This window comes from Urocitellus parryii, chromosome 7, assembly GCF_045843805.1.
Source record: "Urocitellus parryii isolate mUroPar1 chromosome 7, mUroPar1.hap1, whole genome shotgun sequence".
In the NCBI taxonomy this organism is placed as follows: Eukaryota; Metazoa; Chordata; class Mammalia; order Rodentia; family Sciuridae; genus Urocitellus; species Urocitellus parryii.
Window position 1 is genome coordinate 48,832,112 of NC_135537.1, and position 27,878 is coordinate 48,859,989.

Consider the following 27,878-nt stretch of genomic DNA (forward strand, 5'->3'; position numbering starts at 1 on the left):
TATTTTGACATATAATACATACATGGAGTATAACTTATTCTAATTAGGATCCCATTCTTGTGGTTATACATAATATGGAGTTTCACTGGTCATGTCATATATGAACATAAAAAAGTTATGTCAGATTCATTCTTTTCAGGGAACCGAAAATTTCTCCACAGATTCATTATTAGCTCCTAGTCTCATCTCACTCTGTCTGCTCTACTTTGGTGAGTTTATCATTTTCTGAGCTTTAACACTACTTGTGTTGACTCATAATATATCCTTAGTCCAAATCTGTCCACTTAGTTTTGGGTCTGTGAATATAAGATTTTGCTAACATACATGGATACCCTCAGGCATGCCCATTAACCTTAACAGCGTACATTAACTCATGAACTTATTATACCAAACCCCTTTCCCTTAAAAATCATTCTGCATCAGCTTAGAGAATTGTTAAGACTACCCATCCTAGAGACCAGCAGGGCTGAAACCAGAAATATGAACCTCATGCTTGATTCTTTCTCTTTTTCACCCACTATGCCAACTAGTTATAGTTTTATGGATCTTACCTGCTTTTCCTACTTTTTCCTCTCTTTTATCTTCTTAATTTGAAACTTGATCTCTTTGAGTAGACTATCAACACACGTGCCTGTGTATACTTTTTATCAATCATACTAATTTGTCCAACAAACCTCTGGGTTTTCCTTTAACTAAGACATTTCCACATAGCATTCACCTGCTGATGATATTTCAGTGGCCCCTTTACTTACAGCATCAAAATAGCGACTAATAAGATTTGTCATTTAAAAATTTTTGGCAAATTATTATTATTATTATTTAATCAGAAATAGCTAAATACATTTCCACAAGGATCTGCTAGTTCATAACAATCAGGGTACGAACAATAAGTGGGATTTTCAATGAAATTAGTTGAAATGTGGCTTTGAAATAGGAATTTCAACTTAGAAAAAACAGAAAGGTCAGAGTATGAAGGTAATTAAGCAATATGGAGACATTATGGAAAACAAAGAGAAAAATGAAAAACTGACTAATGAAAAGCATTACCTTTCTTTAAGATACGGGAAAACTCAACAAGAATAAGGTAAATAAAAACTATATTCTTGCAATGATTACTTTTGGGTTTACAATAGCAGCCACATTAGTAAAATATCTTTTGTATCTTTTCTCAAAAACTATTATCTTATTCTTACTTCACATTTTTTTTCTGAATTCCATGCCTTCTGAAACATTTTTCTTAAGTATCTTATATAAATTGATAATGCTCATAATATTCTTTAACACCCTTCATACTTGGTGTCTCAATACTTTCGTTTGTTTATTTCATATGGTCCTTTGGCTTTACGTGTATGAATGGGACAGAGTTAATATAAAAGTTAAAACTTATAATCATATACTAATGAGGGCTATGAAGGATGGGAAGCTGAATCACAGCATATACAGTGAATGCTAGGGGGCAGAAGACTACTTTATTTAGGTAGGCTAGTCAGGAACAGCCTGTCTTTGGAGGTAAATTTTGAGCACAGCATACAGTGAATCAGGGAGCAAATAACCAGTAGAGGGACTAGCAAGTCCAAAGCCAGTGAAATAAGAACAAACTGAAAGGCTTGAGGCACATCCAGGTGGATAGTCTTAGTAGAATGACACAGGAAGGCAGAGAGAAGGAGATTGGAGATGTAATGGTAGGGCATTGTAGGCGCAATACAGAATGCTCTTTTTATTCTATGTGATAAGGCCTTAGAAATCTAGAAACAGGCATAATCTAATTGGTGTTTTTAAAAGACAATGTCAAGAGTGGAAAGAGAAAAGCTAGGGGATTCTCACTATAGTCCTCTGATGTAAGATGGAGGCCTTCCTGAACTGGCCTTCAAGGCTACTGGGTTTGGAATATATTGGCAAGAAAATTTGATGATGGATTATATTTGAAATGTAAAGGGAAGGGATGAATCAGGGTTGAAACTTAGGTTTTTATTTGAGTAATGAATTAATAAGGGTTCCATTTATTGTAAGAGAGAAGTTTAGGCTTGGAAGGAGTGAGGTATAGAAAATCACGAGTTTGTTCTGAGGTGCCTGTTGGATGTCAAGAGTAGATGTTGTGTAATAATCAGTCTGAGATTCAAGTCTGGGCAGGAAAAGAGATGTAATCATTGACATATTGATTGTATTATTCCACATGTGGGGAGACACCAAAAGATTATCTAATTTTTACTTTTACCTATACATTAATTGAAAAATATTTTCTCCAGTCTTTGAATTTTACTTTAGAGTATATTATTCTCTCTGAAAAAATACAATCTTATTCCTTGGACATCAGGAGCATATCTGATTATTATACATGGTTGAACAGGTGTGATACATAAGATTTCTAACTCTATAGAGTGGCGAGTTAAGTGCCTTTTTCTCTTCTACAAGGTTTGTTTCCTTTTACTATATTTTTACTTCTTCCTTACCAAAAATAAAAATTGGAAATAAAGAAAATAATCAGCTTCTCTGAGCAAATACTATAATAAGCAAGGTTTTGCTTAGTCTACTGTTACCTGGAAAATACACACCTTTTCAAGGAAAATAAAGTTACATGTGATGCAAATTTATTATTTGCCATGTTCTGTTAACATTGGTCAAAGCATATTACAAAGCAGCCTTGATCTCAAGTTTATAAATTTGCATGGAAAATATGATACCTACATGCAAAAGGAACCATCATACCTATAAATACTCAAGCACTATAATTGGCTAATGAAGAAAAAGATATTACAGTGATGCTGGCTTTGCAAAGGCAAAACCATACGCAGATGTGTGCAGAGAAAACCTACTATGCAATCTGAAAGGGAACATGGCTTACCGAGCGGTTGACCCGCGATGATCCTGGCATTCTCCCCGGCCACTGCAGCTCTCGCGTGTCGCTCACTCATGTACTGTACAAATGCATAACCTTTGTGAACGGAACATCCGACTATTTTCCCATATTTTGAAAAAATGGCTTCAATGTCAACTTTCTTGACAATGGCTGTGTTTAAATTGCCGATGAAAACACGAGAATTGATGGACTTGGGGTCATTCTTATTGGTGACATTGCTGGTCTGTGTTTTGCCAGTCATGGTTGGCTCACCTTGTTTTAATCCTTAAACAAACAAACAAAATAACACAGTCAGAAAGTAAATAATTAGGTTCCTAGGCATCACTGGCTTTTTTATTTAGCTCTTCAATATTATACTCAGGAAAACTCAAATCCCAAAGTTTTACTGATTTTCTTGAGAGAAAAAAAAATTAGTAATATAAAAAGTATACATTGCATGGCTAAATGCAGGGAAAAAATACTCAACATAATGTTTTGAATAAATTCCTGATTCATTTATCCAAAATTCATTTCCAAATAAAGACTGAACATTTCATAGAATTTTTATTTTTATTTTTTAAGTAAGCCCATTTTTGCAAAATAAAGTTTGGGGAATAAATTGCCTTTTTTATGTGAACAGAAAAGAAAATGCAACATGAATAAAGTTTGATGAAATATGGAACATAGCAATGTAACCTCAGTTAGTCTTGGAGAACATGCATTTTTATTTCTCCATTTTCTATAACAGGTATATATGTTATCTATTTCAATATCCGAAACCTATTATCAGAAACCAACAGTTGATTCCATTAAAGGCTGTGGAAGAGAAAAAAGAAGGTATTAAAATCAGAAGTTAAATTAGAAAATTTAACATAAGGAAAGCATAATCTTGAGGATAAGAGATTTAATTAGAATTAATTCCGTACATGTTATTTAACTGAACCAATAGTAAATGTCAATTTTTTTAAAAAGCATGTATAATCAGTGTTCATCAATAACCCGAAAATTGGAAGAATTGATAAAACTATTGAAATTTTATTTTCAACCTCATTTTTTATCCCTTTAATAAGAGGCCTAAGGACTGCTAGTATTTTTAAAAATTTTTTTCTGAGCTTAGGAGAATGCTTAATTGTGCTTACTCCAACCTAATGAAACTTTTATTTTAAATCCATAAGTACTCCAGGACTTACGGATTTAGTTTTAAGGTCTTAAAAACTCACCTAACACCTATACTTATTAAACATATATATTCTGTCAGACATCATCTTCTATAGTACCTATTTATTTAAAGAAACTCTTATGGTGAAACTGAAATGTTGACAAACACACTCACTGACATTGATGATCCTTGTTGAACATTGGCTAATTGATACATTTTGTCAGCAACAAATCCACATTTATATGAGGATTCTTAAAAATAATAAATGCATTTGATTTTTAAGAACCATTTAAAATGACATTTCTAAATTAAGTATTAAGGTGGTAGAAGTCTTAAAGGCATGTAAATTGGTATCTGAAAATCTATCCCATATGCATTTAAATCAGATACTCCTAAATTAAAAACAACCAAGTAACATAAAAGTATTTTGGATAAAACTGTTAATTATTACTTATGTGGTTATTAAGGCTTTACTTCCAATGGGACCCTCAACATTATGTATTTGTCTTTATAATGAAGGTCAGTTTAATAAACAAAGCATTAAATCATTTACATAAAAATTAAGACATCTTTAGAAACGAAGAATATATGTTGCCTTGTATTGTTTCAGCTTAGATATATTTAACTGGCTCCCTTATAAATTACGCAAGCTAGGATTAAAAAAAGGAGAAGTCATAATTTTTTAAAAAAATCCTGTCATCTGAGCTATTGTATATCTCAAGACAAATAATCTCAGAATCAACTGAAATAAAAAACAAATAAAAGTATGTGTATATAACAATGTTAGCTTTTTCACATAATCTAGTGTTAGGTTCCATTTCTTACCAGAACAGGTCAAAGTCAGTAATGTGATCCATGGATGTCATATTATTTTCTTTTTGCTCACATGTGATAAATATTTTCAGAAATATCATTGTTATTTTCTATTGTGAATATTTTTTATGGTTGACATTTTATTTTCTGGACAGCGGTATATTGGGTAAGATGCAAACACAAGAAATGTTGGATTACATCCGACCCATGGTTTATAGAGCCCCAAGGTCTGTATTTGACAGTGGTCCTCAGTCAAATTTAATAGGAAGGTACATTTGGACTCTGAGTTCTCACTGTAAATGTCAACATGTGATCTTTGACACCATCTGTTTACCACATGGGGTGACCCTCATGGCAAACTCCCAGCTGTCAATTGTATAATTGTAATTAATGGCTACAAAGTACCCTAAAATCTATATGCATCTAATCTCTCTCACAAAGACTCAATTGCCAGTTTCTATCAGCATTCATGATAATGAAGGAATTATTTTGTGGTGTCATGTGTTATTACTTCAACATTCTTTAAAATCAAGACTCAAGTTGGTTTCTAATGTACCATTACTTGATTATTAGTCTAGTGTTTGGTTTGTACATTTCTGTAACATGAATTTTAAATCACTTGAGGAAGGACTTCCACTTTCAGTCATGATAAAATAACAGGGACTTAATTAAACCTCCTGACTCAAACAACTAGAAAACCAGGTAAATACAGATGAAGCAACTGTTTTTCAGACATTAAACCACAAGAAGTGAAAAGCTAAGACATCCGAGAGAAAATAAATTAAGTCCTAGGATAGCCCCAGTTTTCTGCCTGGAAAGCATGTTTCAGATCTTGGAGGCATACAAAAGGGTGGGGAGAAGTTTTGCAAATAGAGACACTGACATGAAATGAAGAGATGGAGAATAGAGCACAGAGTATCTGAGAAAGTGGGGCAGTGTGTGTGTGTGTGTGTGTGTGTGTGTGTGTGTGTGTGTGTTTGTTACTGAAAACTGAACCCTAGCATTGATTGTATGCCAGGCAAGCATTCTAGGAACTGAGCTAATTTCCCTATCCCTGTGAGGCAGTTTTTATAAGAAAAGAGAGCCATGCAGAAAGAGAACTCCAGAAATCTGATTCAGGCTGTCCCTTGAATCAATGCTGATCTCTGACATGCATACAAAGGGTTCAATTCCATGTGGCTGGATATAAAGATATTGTAAAGCTGTGAATTTCAAGATCCAAAATGGCTGAGAATTATTCAAGTTCCTACCAGCAAAAGTGGAGAATCTAAACTGACTTCCGAAGCATCAAGTTTAGACATCAGAATTGGTGGACCTTAATTAATAGTGACAAATGATCCTTAGGCCAATCCTAGCAAAATGTAAAAACCAGGTGATGGAACTAAAGCAATGAAAATGCCTATCAGAGAAAAGCATAATTTTTTAAAAAAATAGCAACATGAAATGCATCATCTCCAGTATCTGGATCAAAACCACCTAGTGATCTTAGGCACTTGAAAAATATGACCATGACCAAGAGAAAAATGAAACACATATAAATGAATCAAATGGAACTTAAAAGATGAAAGTTAAAATATACAAGAATTTTTTAAGAAACCACTGGCTAGATAAACAGGTGATAAAGCTTTGCAGAACAGATAAGGAAATTTGAAGCTGTGGGAATAGAGAATAACCAAAATGTAATATAGAGAGAAAACACTGAAAAAAAAAATCTAAACAGGGCTTCAGAGCTCAGTGAACAGTATCAAGCTATTTAATATACATATCTCTGGAGTCCCAGAGGAGCCAACAGAAAACTATTCAAAAACATAATAGCCAAAAATCTTCTAAATATGATAAAAATGATAATCTCACAAATCCTAGAATCTAAATGAATCACAAGCAGAATAAATACACAGAAACCCATACTAGATACATCAGAATCAAATTACTGAAAAGCAGTGATAAAGAGAAAAATTGGGGCTGTGAGGCATTAAGAAAATGCTTACATTCTTACAGAAAAATGGGAATAACAGTCAAAGAAATGCTACAACTACAAAACAAATGACAAGGGAAATATAATTTTTTTTCAGTAAAAACAGTTTCTTGGTTCTTATTTGGAAGTTTGGATGAGTTAAATTGTCTCTATGAAAGGTGCTATAAAAATAAAAGATAAACTGTAAACTATGGTTGTCTCATTGAATTTTCTGTTATGATGTGAATATTCTGTACCTGCACTATCAAAAAATGTATTTATTAATTATGCATGATTTCTGAAGTGCAGCTACTATAGCTAGCTAAGGGACTGAGTTTTAAATTTTACCTAATTAAAATAAGATCACTTTCTAAAGGGTTGCGCTACACAGAAAGATTAACAGGGTTTCAGCCCCCTAAAATACCATAAATCAGAGACTATCTAATTATTTATGTCTAATTCACACTTTGAAAATGAATAGCTAGTCCTGAATACTTAGGAAAGATATGATTGTGTTAGTTAAATTTAAGAAGAACAACAAAAAAGTTTAAGTAGCTGCCATGTGAGAACTAATTTAAAAGATTAAAGTTTTTATTCTGAAAATACCAGCAGAGACGGTGAATCCTCTGTAAAATCATAGAGAATGTGTTTAGAATAAATAAAGCTTTTCATGCTATTTGAGGGAGATTTCTATCCTTGAATCCCAACAGGATATATTAGTTATGAATTACAGACATCTCTAAAGTGTACTTAGAGAAAATATTTTTTTGGAGCATATAAAATTAACAGACAGTAAATCACATCCTTGCCCCAGATCTGGTGGTCCTGAATTTCCAATGTAAATATTAGAGGCATTCAGACTAAAATAAAAGGTAAACAACAGAATAAAAAGTAAACAAAAACAAAAAAATACCCAAATATTCAAAAGAATCAACCAACAATATTATTACATACCCTATTTAAGAACTCCAAATAATGATTAAAGACATACAGAAAAAATAAAATAAGAAAAATATAAATTATATCCTGAAAGTTACTATTGTTGGATTCTTGAGCTTTGCTCAACTAAATACCATAGGAAAATGCTAGAGTTTACATTGTTAAGAATATAGAGATTAAATAGAAGTAACAGAAAAGAATCATATATAGACAGAAGCAGCAGGTTAAAATTGTAACTACACATTGTATCTGTGACTAAATTATTAAATACATCTTATTCCACTTTACATGGCTTCCTTTGTTTAGGTAATTAATTAAAATACAGCAAGTACTCTAAGATATAAAAGATGGAACATATAAAAACTACAGTTGCAATTTGTCAGAGAGCACACAAATTAGGATGGGGAGGAGATAAGATAATATCCAGCTGAGAAGATCACAGAAACCTTCTTAAAACAGGTAATATTTGAATTAATTATTAAAAGATATAAAAATTTAAAAGCATGCATAAAAGGACAATTGTTTTCCAAATATTTTTTTTAAATTCACCTTCATGTACCACGATAATTTTTTGTTAAATATGTTAATTGCATATATTCATAGTTAGGAAAAGGAAAAACAGAACACAAATAAACTATTTAAGCATGTCTTCTTGGACAAAGTAAATCAAAAGAATGCCATAAAAAGTCTGAATTTATTCTTCAAAAAAGATCCACAAGCTGGGTGCGGGGGCACACGCCAGTAATCCCAGCAGCTCCAGAGGCCGAGACAGGAGAATCTCAGGTTCAAAGTCAGGCCTAGCAACAGGGGTCACTAAGCAACTCAGGGAGACCCTGTCTCTAAATGAAATACAAAATAGGGCTGGGGATGTAGCTCAGTGATCAAATGCCCCTGAATTCAATCCCTGTTACCCCCACCTAAAAGGTCCATAGTTTAGAAAAATATAACTTACATCCACCACACCAGTGACAATTTTTCAATGGATTTTAAGAAAAACTTCCTGTCAAAAATTTTTAAAATCTGGGTTTGGGTTGTGGCCCAGAGATAAAGCGCTCACCTAGTACATGCAAGGCCCTGGGTTCAATCCTCAGCACTACATAAAAATAAATAAATAAAGGTATTAATAGCATGCATAAAAGGACAATTGTTTTCCATTTGTTTTTTTAAATTAACCTTCAGGTACCAGGATAATTTTTTGTTAAACATGTTAATTGCATGTATTCATAATTAGGAAAAAGGAAAAACAGAACACGAATAAACTATTTAAGCATGTCTTCTTGGACGAAGTAAATCAAAAGAATGCCATAGAAATGCTACAACTAAAACATAATTTTTTTAAAAAAATTTTAAATCTATCTGTAAAACTATTTTGTGAAAAAATGTGATTTCTAGTTTGCAATGAAGATGTCACCATAGTATATCCGGTTTTCTCTCTCTTATTTAAAATTATGATGAAGATACCAGTCTTGAGCACTGAACTGCTTTCTGAAGCAAACCAAATGTAGGCTTTTGAAAGTAAAAATATGGGATATACATACATTTGAAAAATCTGAATGGTCATATATACACATAAAAGAAAAAATGTAATCCCTACATGAAGACATTTTTGTAGTTAAAATTTTATTTCTTCATCCCTTTTTAATACTTAGAAACTAAATTATAAATTAGAACAAACATTTTATCACAATCTATATACCAAGTGTCATTGCTTATTATTTGAACACACATCTTATTACGTTGTTAAATAACTTAGTACATACAACTTAGATTCTTGCTTGGTAATAAAGTTATACAATCATATTCTTTGTGTGCTTGATTGACATTTGTCTTATTTCCAGTTTTCTTTGGTCACAAAAATATCTTGAGATGAACCGCAAAAATTTATTAATTGTAAATACCAGTGTTGAAATTCCTTGTTCAAATAGGATGGGGAATATTAATAGTTATTAATCCTCAACTAGATTCCTGAATGGTTTAATATTTTCCCACTAGCCCCAGCAGAACAGAAAGTGTCTATTTGAAAAGCATGCTCAAAGCAGTTTTGACAGCTGCCAACTATTCCCAAAGTATCACACTCCAGAGTATTTTCAAATTCATTAGGTTAAGTAGGAGGAATGGAGGGACCAAGAAAGAAGATACTCTGATTTGTAATGGTGAATGAAGTTCAGAGTTAAGTTAGGCTGGTTCCAATAAGGGAAAAAACACAATTCCCTTGCACTTAGGGAAAAATGAAGTAGTGTTTGGAGCTTCCCAAGCATATCATCAGTCATTATTTAGAAATGCAAGAAAAGACATTTGTACTTTACTTGTTAAAAACGTATTTTGTTAAAACTACAGATTACATTTTCAATATGTTGGTGTTACAAAGTTATATGTGAATGATTAGTAAACAATTCAATAGTTGATTAGGAAGAATGAAAACACTACATTTAAGAACTCAATCTTTCAGCAGTTTTCTATCTTCATAATTCAATCAGTTCTATACTTGTGAATAACAGTCATGGCAAAAGCGAAATTTACTATTCATAAAGTTTTTGATAACATTGATTATATTCACATTAAATTTGTTTGTCCACTTTTTCAAAACTATGCTCCTTAGTGAATGAGGTATGTTGCAATAATACTATATAAGAACGTAATAAACTAATTCCATTTTATCAACTATTTAATTTTTATTGTTGTTTGTTCAAAACATTACATAGTTCTTGACATATCATATTTCACACTTTGATTCAAGTGGGTTATGAACTCCCATTTTCACCCCGTATACAGATTGCAGCATCACATCAGTTACATATCCACTGTTTTACATATTGCTATACTAGTGTCTGTTGTATTCTGCTGCCTTTCCTATCCTCTACTATCCCCCATCCCCTCCCCTCCCATCTTCTCTCTCTACCCTATCTACTGTAATTCATTTCTCCCCCTTGTTTTTCCCCCTTTCCCCTCACTTCCTCTTGTATGTAATTTTGTATAACCATGAGGGTCTCCTTCCGTTTCCATGCAATTTCCCTTCTCTTTCCTTTTCCCTCCCACCTCTCACCCCTGTTTAATGTTAATTTTCTTCTCTATTTTATGTTTAGAAACAAATAATGGTATTTAGTATATTTTTGATAAGAGCCTGTGTTGGAAATAAAGGTGACATGATAAATTTCATGAGATTGATTAATATGAAGACTTAGGGAAATGAAAAAATTGCTTAAAATCTCAGTGAATAGAACTATAAAATTATGTAAATGATATTTCATTAAATAACTCATCAAAATTTAATGAAATTATTAAGAGAATCATTAAAATAAAACTATTTAGAAAAACAAGGATGGTATTAATTTGTTTATAGTAAGTAACTAATATTTGCTAAAATATAGAGACTAGATTTGAATAAGACCAATAATTATTAAGATCTAAGTATTTTTCATTTGGAGATTGAAATTCATTGAGTGAAAAGCAAAAATAAATATATAGGCATTGACAATGTAACATTTAGTTTAAAAAATTAATTTTTGTATAGATTATTCTAACTACTAAATTGGAAATCAATGGATATTGGTAAGTCAACATTTAAAGCAGGTAAGAAGTGGAATATTAATAAGCTTCTGTGTTAAATGTGATTAAAATTAGTTTGGTACATACAAATTACTAAATGGTTGGCATTTTGTAAACAAAGATTAATGGGAGGTATTAAACTCTCACTTGGGAAAAAGTTAAAAGAGCTGCAGACTCAAAGTATTATGGTCTATGAGAGACCATTACTGTGGTTTGAAAGGGGTTAGACACATCCATGCAGAAATGTGGCAAATCTGAAAGAATACTGGCTAGGTCAGGCCCAAAATCACAAATAATGTAGGAAAAAAATAGTGCAACTATTTTCTTTATTGATGTATTAGTCTGAACTGTCATAATAAGGTGCCATACTGAATAGCTTGAACAATAGTAATGTATTTCTTATAGTTCTTGAGGCTGGGAAATTGGAGATCAAGCTAACTTCCCCTCTCCTTAGGTTCCTGGTGAGTGATCTTTTTCTGACTTGCAAAGGGCTGCCTTATCATGTGTCCTCACAGGTAAGAGAAAGAGGGGTAGGGAGAACAGGAGGGACAGGGAGAAGGACAAGGAAGGAGATGGAGGGGTGGAGACAGTGTGCTTGTGTTGACTTCTCCTTCTTTTATGGATACTAATTCTATTACAAGGTCCTCACTCTTAGGATCTCATCTAAACCAAATTATCTTCCAAAGGCCAAACACTATTTATCACATTGGAAGTTAGAATTCAACATAGGAATTTTGAGGAGACAAAGTTCTGTTTATAGCAGTTCACATTAACCAAGGGTGATCTTGTGGTTTTGAAGTTTAGGGGAAATGGGACAATTTTTCTAGAGAAGCAACTTTATAATTGGTATTATATCTGGTCTTTCAGAGATACTCATATAAGCATGTCTATTTGTTTAATAACTAAATTAAATGAAAAAAATTTACAAAGAAGGAAAAACAAATAACTTTAAGTCAGAAAGTTAAACATCAACTTTAAATTAAAAACAATAAAACTCAAAGAGATAAACCATGTGATGGTGTAACTCAGACATATTCACTCCAAAGGTTCACATTCTCTGTAACATTCATATTCTCTGTGACATAATCAAATTGATATACTTCTGGGAAGTTTAGTGCATATGAGAGTCTTGAACACTTTCTCCTCTGCAAAATGAACATTTAGTAGCAAATCTGTCAAAGATGCTGATTGTAATTATGCCTTTAGGATAACTTTCCATTGCTCAACATGACCTAGTCAGAAAATTGTTTTGAGTTATATTAAGAAGTCAAAGCAACAATCATGAGACTCTCTTACTTGACTAAGGGAAATAGGTCAATCAGGGTCAGTACCCACTTATGATAAAAGGGTCTTAGGAAATGGAACAATTAAGAAGCAAGCTTCCTCTGATCCATTGAAGATTTTGCGATTGGCACTATAGAGACACTATCAAGGATGGTGTATTAAGAACAGACACAACCCTGTGGCACTGACTGCTGTTTGAACCATTATATGTCAGAAAGGCAAGAACCAGGAGGCTGCATTACCTCAGTTTGTGACTGTCAACAGTATCCAGTGGAAATGAAAACCTGTTGAAAAGCCCCCTTCCTGAGCTGGGAAAAGGCAGTAATCAGTAGTGCCTTCATTCTTTGTCATATCATATATTTTTTTTAATATCTGTTGTAGCAAATGCTTGAAATGGTTTTAGACAGGAGATAATGAATTTTAAAAGACTGTCTATAAGTCATTAAAGCTATCTTTTTTTTTTAAAGAGAGAGGGAGAGAGAGAGAGAGAAAGAGAGAGAATTTTAATATTTATTTTTTAGTTATTGGTGAACACAACATCTTTCTTTGTATGTGGTTCTGAGAATCGAACCCGGGCCGCACGCATGCCAGGCGAGGGTGCTACCGCTTGAGCCACATCCCCAGCCCATTAAAGCTATCTTAATAAAACAGTTGTTCAACACTTAGTTTATACTTCATAAGCAGAGAGCACTTATTATATACCACTGGGCTAGGTGCTTATCAAACATTCACTCATTTGCAGTAGTCCCCCCATCACACACACACACACACTTATTTCCTCTGGGATCTGGAGTATTTCTAGAAAAGTGTTCCAAGTTACTTAAGGGAGATATCAATTACTATAATGTACAAGAACTACACATTGAGAGGCCTCATCACCACCATAACTAATGTCACATTGAGGGGAACAGCCACAAACTACTAGGACATACTTTATAACTTATATTGAGAGAGAATGGCTGATAAAGTATCTGGAGAATGCCTAGAGAATGTTCCTAATTCTTTTAAAATTTAATTTTCTTATTTAATTTTTTCCTAATAAATGATAAGATTCACCAAACAGTAGACTCCTAATAGTGTCTCCGAAATAACATAAAATAAAGTAGATAATAACATAAATTTGTATTCAACTTTTTCTGAGTCAGCTGATAATAAATATTATGGCGTAGTTCATTTCACAAAGTTCAGTAAGATAAATACGGAGAATCAAGGCAGGAACATGACATTCACTGCTAAATGCATATTATATGGTGTTAGCAATAAAGAATTAGTAAGAGGATAACCCTTGGGTATACACTGAAATAAAAATCTGCTTTATTCACTATATTATTTCACTGAAAAAACATCTTCCTCATTTAAAAACTCTCAGGTCACTTAAAACTAAATTTTAGGAGGTAAACATTGCTATACCTACAGGAGAAATTCACGCGCTCTTAGTTAACAGGTCCATTCCATTCTTGTCCTCTTTTTCAAGCTGTCAATCATGACAGTTCCCTCAGGAGTTAAATTTAGACCACTAAGTGATTTCATGTAGGCTACTAAAAGGCCTGCAGAGATGAACAACTTTCAATCATTATTGATGTTGCTTTGGCAGACTGGCCCTGGAGTGAAAGGTCTTAAATCCCACAAACATTCCCCTGAAATTTCCTGTACTCCCCTAAAATATAAATAAATGTCCTACAAGAGGTGAACTGGTGGATTTCCTTCAGCAAACTAAATTGTATGGGGTTGCATTAAGTAGCAAAGAAAAATAGTACAGTGAAAATTCCTTTTGTATGTGTACATCAGATAAAGTCCCTGTTTACAAATTTCTTAAACTCAACTGCTATGAATATAGATGTGGTGTCCTATATGATAGCATCTAGCTATGCAGGTGTTGCAAATAAATGACTCAGAACATAATTTCTCAGTGGAAAAGATCCTATCCTTGTGGATGCAGTAGTCCATGATGATATATAAGACTTTCCACATCTTCCCTCCCCTTGGCTACCACGTAAGGCAGATTCTGTAAAACATTGGAAAATTTTAAGAAAAGAAGAAATTAAAAACTATGCATGCTCTTCTCTGGGAAAAAACTATAGTGTTGTTATTAATGTTCATCCCTTTATACACTTAGTCAAGTTTAAAAACTGGTAAGATATTACTCTAGAAATAATAGCAAGCAGAGTGACTCTAGGTATGAGGTAATTAAGCCACTTAAGCATCTTAATTCACTGAACATTTATAATTCACACACATAAGCATAACTAGTATAATATAGATTTTTAAAATAATACAGATTTTTAAACTTTGAGAGAAAAATCTACCTTAATTTTTAAGAATGTTTGTCAATCAAAGTTATACAAACAAGGATTCCATTTCCAGTTCTGCCTCTTTCTTACCAAGTAACTTTGGACAGTTATATAACCTCTCTGTGTTTTCTCTATATAATTTAGAGATGGCAGGAGGAACTGCTGATATGACTTTGAAAGGTTTCAATGAGATGGAGTAGAACATTAAGCACAGAATTTGGCATACAGGAAGTGATTAAAACTTTAAGCTTAGTTATTATTTAGAATATATGCACAAGTTAGAAATTCATGCCCTAGATTGTTTCATTCAACAAAAAGAATGTTTGCCTATTTTTAGGTGTACTGGGTTGATTCAAGGATGATTTACATTTCTCCTTTGCTAATTTCCACATTTTCAGACAATTTTCTGGAAATCTGATGACTTTTATGAAACTTAGATTTGGATAATGATTCTTAGTGTTTTATATTAGTTTATTTCTAACATTTGTTTGCAGGATTCTTTGGAGATGTTGCATGACCTCTCACAATATTTTGTATGAGGTTATTGCAGTATTGAAGTTAGCACATTGGTATCAACAGAAATTATTTTGAATCAACTCTACCTGAGAGTGTTTTAATTCACAAGTGACAAATCATAGCACTGGTTGATATTCACCTGTCCTCATGAGCAATTGTGACCCTACAGGTATCTTGCTTTGGTGTTATGGTCTAGGCCTTGCTCAGCACTGACATACACATAATAAGGACATGATGTTACAGAAGCTCTGTGTTTGAGCTTCTACTTAGAGTCTTAGGGATGACTTTTACATTCTCTTTGCATCTTTGACTTTACATGCAAGGCCTTTTATAGCCTCTCCAGAGCTCAGGACGGTTACACAGCTCTACGCTTCAACTAGAGTGCACAGTTCATGTACTCAGGTAATAGTGTTGTTCATGATTCCTTTTAAACAATTTATAAGAGAGAATTTTCTACACATTTGAGATACAATGAAATGATTATGTGGGGATGATACCTGGGAAGAGCAAATTCCAGAGTTGGGCCAACTCATTGCAGACTGCATTTATTCAGTCATATACCAGATGTACTCCTATTAGCTCCTGTTAGCATCCAAGTGGATGGCACTGATAGACATTAACATTCACCTGGTCAGTTTTACCCATACACTGACTGATAAAGCTGGTTTATGGTTTAAAAATGTCTGTGCTAAACCAAAGTAGAATATCCAGAACAGATCTGTGTCTTTCAGAGCTGAAACCTAGATTTCTACTAATGAGAGTTCTCCCTCTTAACAGGAATATAGTATGTGTACTTGAAAACCAGGGACATCTTACCCTGGTGAAGTGAAGAAAGGTATTGAGTCCCCTACTTGCTATTGGAGTCTTCTTTCTTCATATTAAAAAGACTTGTAACTTTTGCTTGGCTTCTTGACATCAATTTTTGTTTAATGCAGTTGTCACTAGAGAGTTTCAAAATGAACTTTACATATAAATTATTCTCAGAGTATATTATTTAAAATGCTGAAAATTGTAATGCTGAGACAGATCATGCAGCTTTGAAACAGAAGCAACAAAATTGCTTCTCCAGACTAAGGTTGCACTCAGAAAATTTAAATATCTGGTCATTGAGTTATACAAAATTTGCAAATGGAGATAAACTGATTATACATTTGACTTTTAGAAAATTGTGGAGAAAATTAGATTAAAAACAAAGTGAACTATTTTGGGGGTTTATCTATCAATTTATGATTCTCTTATTTGCCTTATTTTTCCTAATAAGCTAAATTTAGGGATGACATCTATAACACATTATGTGTGTGTGTGTGTGTGTGTGTGTGTATATAATGTACACTGACTCAATCTTAACATAATTTATCTTAGGGTTTTGAATATATTCAGGCTTCAATTCTTTCTGAGTTCATTAAATGTATATATAATTATTCAAAAGATAAATGAGTAGGTGGGTAGATATCTACTGTTCTTTTTGTTTCTCACTATTATTACTAATTGAATTAAATATATACATATATATCAACACTTCCACCCAAACTCCAGCCCCACCAACCAAGAAGAAAACAATTAAAATATTTTATTTTTTATAATTTTGAAGTAATTTTATAACAATAGTATTCATTGATATATCTATTGCTTTTAATGATAATATGATGAATTTTACTGAGAGTCAAACTCCTGACAAGAAGCACTCAGATTCTGCTAGAGGAGAAAATCTTTCTGGTAGGTTAACATTTGTAAGAGGCTCTGTCATACTTCATGGACAGGAAATAGGTTTTTTTTCCTTGTTGTGTCAACTGAAAATTTATTCCACCCTTATATACTGTATGTAGAGAATTTTTCTTGTCCTTTATGTGCAGAATGATTGCTGCCCTTTCTGGCATGACTGACAATCTAAATCAAATTGAAGGACCTATGTACATTAAGTAGGTTGAATTACAGAATTTGGTAGAGATTATCATATTTATCAAAAGAAGAAAAGCACAAATTTGAGAATCAGAAATATATGGCAAATACTTTGGACTACTATTAATAACAGTATGCTTTTAAGTCTATCATAATCTTTAAGAACAGTGTTAAGAGAAATATCAACTCAACAAAGAACTAAGGCATAGGCAATCTTGTTTCAAATGGAATTCAGTATTTTTAGATGGCATATAAAAACATTCTTTCATACAAAAACATGGTAGCACTACTATACACAATAGATTCAAGCAGGAAAGTAAAGCTATTTAAAAAAAAAACTGGACAGGGAGTGGTCCCTCTATTGTATGAGAAAAAAGCCTGTGTTTTACTAAAGTATATTTAGAAATAATCACTATCACCATGTAGCTATTATTTAGTTGATAGCTGTGGCTTATTCAGTAAGACAAAATTGAATGTCACTTAGGATCACAAACATAAACACTAATGACCTCAATTTTGGAAATAGTTATAGAGAAAAACATAGGTATTGAAAGTATATAAGTAGGATTTATGGGCCTGAAAGTCCAGAAGCCAAAATGATTTTTAAAGAGTGCTGATACTCTCTTACCTACTGCATATTCAGCAAGCATTGTTTGTAGTATTATCTGATTATGCCCAAGGTTCTGTAAAATACTTACATATAACAAACCACTTCTAGGGAACCATCTGCTAGAACTACAAGGGCTCTCTGGAGGACTTTCTCATCTATAACACCACCACTGCCTGCAAAACCATGTCTCTGGTGTAGTCTACACCTGCAGGCCACGATCCACACACAATACAAAAGCTGCTCAGAATCCATGCTAAAGTCACATAATGCCTTTTATTAGATTGAGACAAAACTTATGTCGCTCTGGTTTGGATGGATGTGTTTCTATAAAATTTCTATGTTGGAATTTACGCCCTAATGTGATAGCATTAAGAATTCGGTCCTTTCAGAGTTGATTAAGTCATAAAGGCAGAGCCCTCATGAATGGGATTAGTAACCTTAGAAAAGAGCTGGAAGGAATCAGCTCAACTCTTCTGGCTTTCCATCCTGTCCCCCATGTGAGGACACAGTGTCCAAGTTGCTGTCTTGGTAGCAGAACCTGGTCCCTACCAGACACCAAATCTGCCAAACCTGCTTGGACTTCCCAGACTCTTCTGTTCTTTATAAATTACCCGATCTCAAGACATTTTGTTAAAGCAACAGAAATGGACCAACGCAGACACCTATTGTTAAATTTTAAACACACTGCAGGACAAACAAAATGAAGCAAAGACCTTAATGCTTAACTCATCAATAGTTCTTGTGATACTACCATGACATTAGAAACCCAAGTCCTAAGTCCTAAATCAGCCTGGTGTAATGAGAGTAGCAGCCTGAGAATCATGATCTAAAGCAAAATGCTAAACAAGTTGGCATTCTTGATGTCCTCCAAGTAGAATAGATTGCCTTTTTAATTGGATCAAATCAAATAATAGGGCAAGCTTTGAAAAATTCTTTTTATTTCCCCAAAAGAAATTACAGATAGCTTTCACAACGCTTGGCATATGGTACTTGTGTAATAAATGTTAATCAGTATATATACCAGACTACGGTTCCTTTTACGATTTTTTAAAATGTAAATCATATTTCATATTTACATAGCAATTTAAACATCACAAAATGCTTCATTATAATTATCTCTTTGATCCTTACATAAACCTTGTGAAGAAGATGGGACTTGTACTATTGGTTCTATGTTACACAGAAAGCAACTAAGCTGAAAAATCTAGTGATGTTGATCATACAACTACAGGACAAAGTCCAAGACCAGCTAACATTCAATTTAGTACTAAGTGTAACTCCTATTTGTGGTTCATCTTAGCACAAAACACTGAGTTAATTTGATCATTGTATTAATATTAGTCTTAATCACTGGGATAAGTGTTTACCTTATACATAAATTAGAGGGTCTCATTTTCTTGTGTTAGCTTGACTATCACATGGTATTGAAATCCTACCCTGTGGGATAATAATCTCTGAAAAATAGTGTTTCCAAAGTACTGTAGGACCTTTTCATGTGTCTAACATGCCTTTCCTCAATTCTTCCTCAGAATCACTTCTCTTTACAATGATAGCAACAAGAGTAGGTTGACTCTAATGCATCAAGTTAACAAGTTTTTATTAAAATTCTTCAACGCAGACTCTTAGAAATGTCAGTCATTAATCTATTGCCAGGTATCAACTGGTGAAATATATCCTTACTTTTACTCTTTCAGAACAGAGTAGAAATGCATATAAAACTTACCAAAAGAAAAATCTATATCTCAGTTTAGGTAATTATAAAATATACTGTCCTCAGGACCTAATAATTACTGAGCAAAATGTAACCTCAAACAAACTGCTTGTAATTGTCTACCACTGTGTCCAGAACCATGGCTATGAGCTAGCCTCTATGGATGCAGGGTAAGACCTTCTCTGTGCCAAACATCTGCCCTTTCACTGAAGAAAAAAAAAATAAACCTCTGGTAGCTATAAAATCACTCAGGCTTATCTCCCATGTCACAGAGCAACAAGGGGCAAACAAAAACCCTATGCATTTAATGAGACTTGACAATCCATCCTTGATGGCAAATTAATATACTGTGTAGTTAGGCAGACCTTTTTATTTCCTCCTAATTGCAAGATGCTAACCATATGCCACAGTCTGAATTTCAGACTGAAAGTTGAATAGTTTATCTTACCAAGCCACAATTTCTGTGTGTCGCTTCCTTGTAGAACTGCACACTTAGAGAATCTATAATTAGACTTTGGTATTTGATACTTAGACAATTAAATAGATTAAAACGGGTCCTGCATGGGCCAATAATACCTGTGTTTCACAAGCTAATAATGATTATTATTTCAATTATGTGCACCTGCAGTCAATAAGGAAAAAATCAAAATAAAACCTTACAAATAATTATAATATTATATATGATGGATTAATGAGCTTTGGGGAGAGTTTCTTGGTCATTGCAGAAGTTGTTGCTGTTGTTTATTTTTAAAAAAGGGCCCTTTGGGACAAGGGGAAGGCAGTGAAGAAACACAACAAGCAATGTAAACTCCACCATCATTAACTTATCAGGTCAGTGAAAAAAAAACCTAATTCTATGATACCTTCTAGATACTTTGTCGAAGTAAAAGTAGCTGTTTCTAGATAAATATCAGCTCAGTGACAACCTTACTCTGATTGCAAAGTATACAGTTTGGGTTATACTGAGCTCTGCTGTGTGACAGATTTCAGATGTAGAAATGTATATTTCCTTTGTTACATTGAGAAGAGAGTAAAATATCTGTTATCCTGGAAATTTAAAAAGCGGATCCCCAAATGATATTTCAACTATGTAAAATTTAAGTAAGCTATGTAAAAGTAACATTGCATGAGTGTGGATTTTTAAAAACTCTGCTAAATAATCTAAGATGCATTTTAAATAAAATACAAAGTCCATTGTGACCCAATATAACATACATATTTTTCTTAAATTTGAAAACCACTCTTTTTATTCTAATGATAATCCTGAAAACTAACTACTTAAGTTCCTTTTCCTAAGCAAAAACATTATTTTATTTAGTTTAACTAAATACATTTATGAAATCGCAAAAATTTAATAACCTAATATTTCACAAAATATTTTGATTATCAGTATTTTTAAATAACAATTTGAATTGCACACTTTATAATAATTAATGACAGAGATAAGCTTGAAAAAAGTCCAAGATATAAATAAAAAAAGCAACAACAGCATACAAAAACAGAATCTGGAATCAAGTGGTCTTTGGTCAACTTATAGCATATTTTCTATTAGCTGTGTGTCTTTGAGAAAGTTACTTAACTCCCTTGATCTTCATTTATTCTAACTTGTAGGACTGGGAATGGCTTCCCTTTCCTCATAATGGTGGAGTATAGATGAATGCAATTATTACAAAACCTTGGTAAATGTAAAGACTTAAAATATTAACGACAGAATGGTGATCTGGTTGGAATAGAGTTGGCCACAAAAGAAAAGCAAGGAATATGATACTTAGAAACACTAGAAAACCCAGAGAATGGTGTCATTCTAATGTCACGGTGCATTTGTCAGTGCTAACATTAAAAAAGTAATTACGGAGTTGCATATGACAGTATACTAGCAAATACAAAGATAATTTAAAACATAGAAAAATAAACTTAAAACACATAATGTAACTCATGACAAAAACTTAATGTAAATAAAATATACACAACAATTTACATAGGTGCATTTTTTAAAGTTTCAGAAAAATGTATATCACTGCAGTGTTTTGTACAAAGAGCAGTATTTCCTACATTTTTTAAACACACATGAAGTACACATTCAATGACAACAATAAAAATGGTGTATGTAAATGGCACTAGCAATGATGACTTATATGCTACATTCAAGGTTATTAACATGAAACTCAAAAAGTATGAAAAGAAATGATCTGATCAAGTTTGACAGCCAGAATTGAAGATTATTGTTTTATATCATCTTGTCATTCCAAATAATTATAATATATGTGTGTGAGGTTGTATAATCTCAACTTAGTCCTGTCAACAAAATTAATTATTTGACAGAACTAATTATTTTGAGATTCAAAATCCACTCAGCAGGGATAGAAATTACACTTTTACATGCAAACCTAGCTCCCAGGCCACATTGCCAGAACACCCAGCATCACATTTAATTTCCATTAGTGAGGCCAGTCATTATTCTAATATGATTACACAGTCTTGTAAAATGTCCCTTTTTTATGAAAAGCAATTAATTTTCATTTAGTAACATTTTGGATGCCAAGTATTTAGAAGTGACTCTGCAGAATGTAGATTTTTTTCCCCCTGAAAAATGTTCATATTAACCCCAAATCAGTATCAGAGTGAAGGATAGGACAAAACAAAATCAAACATAAATATCTGGATTTTAAATGCCATACTAATACCAGATTTATTTTGAATATTCCTATTTGTACTGGGGTATTGATAACAAAAAGAACATTTCTAGCTCAACGTCTACAGAAGAAAGTTTTAAATAGTAATCCTTAAAATAGTTTCATTTAAAAAAATATATAGGAATGTAATAAGCATGTGTAAATGTTTTTTTCATCAGATTTGATTACATACTGATTGTAGATGTTATAAGTTATTCAGCCTTGATTATCAGTAAAGTTTACCAGATGTCATGAAGTAAAAGGCCAGAAAAAAAAAGGTTCCAGAATAAACACTGCCACTTGAAAAGACACCGAAAAGCTGCCATTTGCAACATTTTTGAAATTAGGTTTTTAAGTTATCATAGTTCAGTTTTATAGGAAGCAGTCGTAAGTATTACATACATGATGATAAAATTATACTTGTCTCATGTAGTCCTGGATTTAGTACAAAAGAAATTATTTTAAAATCACACCAAATATCACATCAAGAAAAGTTTTTTTTTTCTTTCCAAAAAAATGCTGATGTGTTTTGCAATCTCTCAATTCACAGAAGTACAAAGTTAGACCCTGGATATGAAAGCAAACATGACTTCTGGCTGGCTCTGCCTTCCCTCAGAGCTCCCATATCACATGCAAGAAGTACCTTATGTACCAGATGTTCAGTAGTTCTACACTTACAAAATGTGACTGCTTAACTGGTTACAAGGCATTAATATTGGTCAATATAATTTAAGATTACAAATAATTCTAATATTTTACTACTGATTTTCAATGTTTCCCATTTTGCTTCTTTAATACTTGGTAGAGTTCTGTTAAAAGAACATATTGGGAAAGGACAGTTTCATTTGGATAAGAGCAAGAACAAAAATTATTGGGCTCTATGAGGCTTTGATGATTAGACTAAACATACAGCAATTCAAACATCTCTTACTTTTTTAGACTACAAATATTATTGATGGACACATCAGGTACTAGGAAGGTAAAAGTGCATCTTGCTAACAGACATGCATGTTGTATTTTAGGTAGTGTATTAACAAGCACTAAAGAGACCCATTAGTAACTGCAATGAGATTTTTTAGTCAAAGGAAGTAATTAATGGAATTATGAATAATGGTGATTATTCAATTCAACCTCAGAAAATGACACTGAATATGAAAAGGACTTGATATTGTCCAATAAAGTAATTAGAATTTTGAAGAGATAATCATATAATGGGAATAATATTGTAGGATGATGATAACCTACAATTCCCACCCTGAAGAGTGCATATTCATTTGGACCCTGAAACTCTTAAGAATTTACAGTTTCTATATCTATGTTTTGTAGTGTACTAGTTTCTACACGAGACAAAATAATCTGTTGGTGACTAATAATTATAAAGAAGTTATGTTGACTTTCAGCAAATAAAAATGGGATGGTTTCTTTACAAATTAAAAAAAAACACTTAAAAATCAACTTAAACAAAGGAAACTCAGTGGGTGGTTGCCTAGTGCCACCTTATGAGGCCTGGAGAGTTCTATGAAGCTTCTTATACCTCAGTTCTAGGCCCACCAAGCTGACTTCAGGGCACACTGTCCTCCCTCAAATTCCCTCCTACTCAAGACCAACATCATATGTCACATCTTCCCTTATCCCTGTTCTGGGCCTCGGGGTTGCTTATCTCAGAGTCTTCAGGGAACCCCTCCCTCCCCAGTCCTAACTGACCTAATCATGCAATCCATTCTTTATAATCTGCTGCCTTGTGCCATCCACCAACTAATCCATCTGAGCCTGTTTCTCGCCCCCACTGCATTCTTGTGAAAGACCTTGATGGTACAGTCAGAGAGGACTAGACTGGGGCTATGACTCCTATTACTACATGTGACACTGGACAAATTATGGAACTTCCTGAGTCTCTTTCCTCACTTGTGAAATGGAATGACAATACACACTTTCTGGACTTGTCAGCACTGAAGTGCCTCATTGAGCCTAGTATATAGTTGTCTAAATAGATGGTAGTTTCTCTTTTTCCTGCCAGAGTAGTTTTCTGAGTTCCCTTGCCCAGTAATGATCATACAGAAGAAACTCAATGTATACCAGTGATTATCTAAATTAAAAACAATAAGATAATTTGTTTCATTTTCTGAGATTGTACGTATTATATAGATAAAAGAAAATATGTCATTTAATAATCCACACAATGCTATGCTATTTCATATATTTGAAAAGTTTAGCATATTATACAAGTAGAAATTTAACATTTTGACCCAAACTCTTTTCAGACTATACACACACACACACACACACACACACACACACAATGAGAAAGGTGTAGCTACATTGGTGACTCAATTAATAAATTTGGGCTAATCAAATTTAGTAGCTGTGCTCACCATGTTATGAAATATTTTGCTTCTGTTTTATGGATCTGAGTGAAAAAAAATTAATTCAAAGTCTACAAGAAATCCTGTAGGTTGCTTTATCTTATTCTGCATACACATACATGTTTGAGAGTAGTGATCAGAAACAAATTTCTGTACCATGTTGCAAGTACTTATGGGTTTTGTACACATAAGGCAAGGATGGAAGTTTTAAGAGACTGCAAGGGTCTTGTCTCTACCAGTAGCCTAAGTGGTGCCCGGATCCAGTTTTTCCAGAGCTTTAAATTAAAACACTGAGCACTTGAAACAGTTATGAATAAGACATAGTTGGGTTTCTATCACTTATTCTTCATATTTTTAACTTTTTGGGCAATTCCAGTGGAAACAAAAGGAAGGAAGATTTCTATTGCCTTGGATTTCTTCACCATAATACCATGGGGGGGAAATCTAAACTCTCCCAAAGCTATATTAATTAATTAAAATAAATGGTGAAGTGGTAGATAATTAAAGTTAGAACTGCAATTACATTACTTAGATCTGATTGACTGTGGTTTTAAGTATTCTTGGAAAGTATAATACAGGGCTGGTTTATAAGCCACACATATAACATATATAAATATAGATATCTATATGTATATATATTCATAGATATTTACATGTAAGGATATTAATATATTTTCCATGGATATAGATACTATATATCTGTATTACTAAGAGGATTCCTTTGGGGATGAGAAAGACATATTGAAATGATTTAAATATAGGTGTAATATTTTCAGTTGTTTAGAGAATTGTGCCAATGAAGACATGGTTATGAGTGAATTGAATCACTAAAGTATCCAACCAACACCATAAGGGACAGCATTCTCAGTCATGTCAATTTTCACTTTAAAGAAATCTATAGTATTCTAAATAGTCGTTCCAATAAGTATCCAGTGATAGCACTTCTGTTTTGCAAACTTCAGAACATGAGTATTTTTCTCATTTCATATCGGACTCATCATGTGGCTACCTTAATCATTCACATGGAGAAATGAATCGATGGGGGTCTGATTAGTCCAATATGCAGTAACACCATGACTAAATCTAAAAGGAAAAGAAAATCAGAAGAATGATGAATTTAGTATGGCATTTTTTTCTTTTATTGATGGTCTTCACTAATTAACATCTTCTGATATAATAGAAAAAAAGGACAGTTTTTCTTTTAGGAAATGCAAATGTTATTTAGTAAATATCTACCTACATGTGTTAGACAGAGTGCTTTTTCTTAATGTCCTTAAATATCAAATTACAAAAAATATTTTATAAACAAGCAGATGGAATCTCAGAGAAGCCCATGCCTTTTTTTCAAAAGCATATAGTTAGTGAGTGGTAGAGTGGTGTATTTTCTTTCTTCAAAGTCTACTATACTTCTACCACAAAATACTAAATAGCAATGAGTAACTGGAAACCCAATGGCTTCCCTGTTCTTGCCACTCTGACAAGATACTTTATGCATTTGCTTCTAGTCATTCTGGTTGAAAAGAGCCAAGTTCACAAATAGAAAATATGCTTCTGCTTCATTTTAAGCTGTAAAAATTGAGACAAAGCAAAGTGAGTATCAAAATTTTGAGAGTGAAGATAAATGGAAATGAAAGGTCAATGATATAGTTAAAATGACTTTAAAATATCATACACCTTGTAAGGATAAATTATTTACTTGTTTCAGAATGCATCCATATGCCAGGTAAAGAGAAAAATTACAAAATTAGTATTTTTTATTTTAAGGTATATGTCAATAAAAATACCCTTTAAAACAAATATTCAAAATAATATTTCTAAAACAAATGGAGGGTGAGTACTAAAAACAGAACATGAAAATTCTTATGTAAAGTTTTTAATAAATTATTATAAAGTCAAAATGATATATTTCAGTTGATGTCTTAAAATATTATACACTCTCTCACACTGTTTCAGTTCTGGGAAGAGGCTGACTGTGCAGCACTTTAACAGCATCTAACCAAGGTATATGCTAATGTGCAGGTGAGTTGATTTTTTAATAAATTTGTTTCCCCAGGATGATGATGCAATGATATTAGTCTTTACAATGTCCAGTGAGGATGAACATATGTTGTATGTAAGTAAGTTTTCTCTAAGGTGAAAAATGTAAAGTAAGTGGATCATTCTGAGAATGTAAATTTTATTAAAGGGCAACTATCACTGTAATTAAAACATAAATATAATGAAAGATTCTCTTTAATGTTATACTTTGGTAAAGGTTCACTTGGTTATTTATGCAAATCATCTGTATCCATTTGTACTATGGGCTATCATAGTACAATCTACATACTATGAATTGATATTACTTCTATCCAATCTCTCTATGGTATCCAGCACAATCTCTTTATGGTATCCAGCACATTTTATGGAGGTGGTGGCATTTGAATGGTTAGTGAAAGAGAAGGAATTTCAACAGATTAAAAAAGGATGAGCGGCTTCATACAATATTCAGTTTGATGAGTGCACTACATACATATAAAGAAGCAGTTGGAGATCAGCTGAAAAGATAAATTAAGGTCAGACTGTGGAGACTTTGAATGCTAAGCAAAGGAATTTGAATGTAATTGAGAGAGCAAGGATGATTTATTGAGGTTTCTGTTTGCTTGTGTTTGGAGCATGGATATAACAGTTATCTAAATGTTATAGAGTATTTTATAATCAAATTTCCTTAAAAGCTTTGCTATAGCTATACAATTGAATTAATTCATACATTAGGTTTCTCTGTTTTAAGGGCAGGGATTGTTGTTCTGCATTTGGGATGGGGAAGTTACTTTTCATTTTCTACGATTTTATTTAACCATAGCTTATATTACATTTAAAATTAAGAGGACAAAAGTGGAAAAGAAGAGAGAAAAGCCTCATTACATTATGCAGTATATTTGAATTTTTCATTTTCAAATGTTCATTAAGTGGCAATGTCAGATTAAAAAGGAGTTGTGTATAGATCTAAGTTAAATACTATTGCAAAACTGTTGAGTGACTTCTAAAAATGTTTTATTTGTAAGAGGTTTTATTTCTTTAAAAGTGGGATAATAAAAATTGCTATTCACTTTCTGTATTTCATACTCTTGCAAATAATGAGGATTTGAGGGTTAAGAAAATCATATTGGATCTGATGCTGTAATAAAGACATAAATTTGGAAAGAAATCTACAAGTGCTGCAGGACTACTTATTTCTCAGTTCAGGAATTGATTTTTATAGCATCAGTGACAGATCATTACTAAAAAATTTTAAGACTAACTCTGATA

The 27,878-nt window shown here is 32.8% G+C and overlaps 1 protein-coding gene across 1 annotated transcript in view; it reads right to left on the bottom strand.

Annotated features, from left to right (window-relative positions):
• The window catches only part of Ralyl (RALY RNA binding protein like), a 330,570-nt gene extending 327,454 nt beyond the window's left edge, over positions 1-3,116 (bottom strand). The window contains exon 1 of the mRNA XM_077801181.1: positions 2,843-3,116. Within this exon, the coding sequence (XP_077657307.1) occupies positions 2,843-3,098 (256 nt within the window). The 5' untranslated portion in view covers positions 3,099-3,116. The remainder of the gene's footprint in view (positions 1-2,842) is intronic.
• Positions 3,117-27,878: the final 24,762 nt, after the last annotated feature.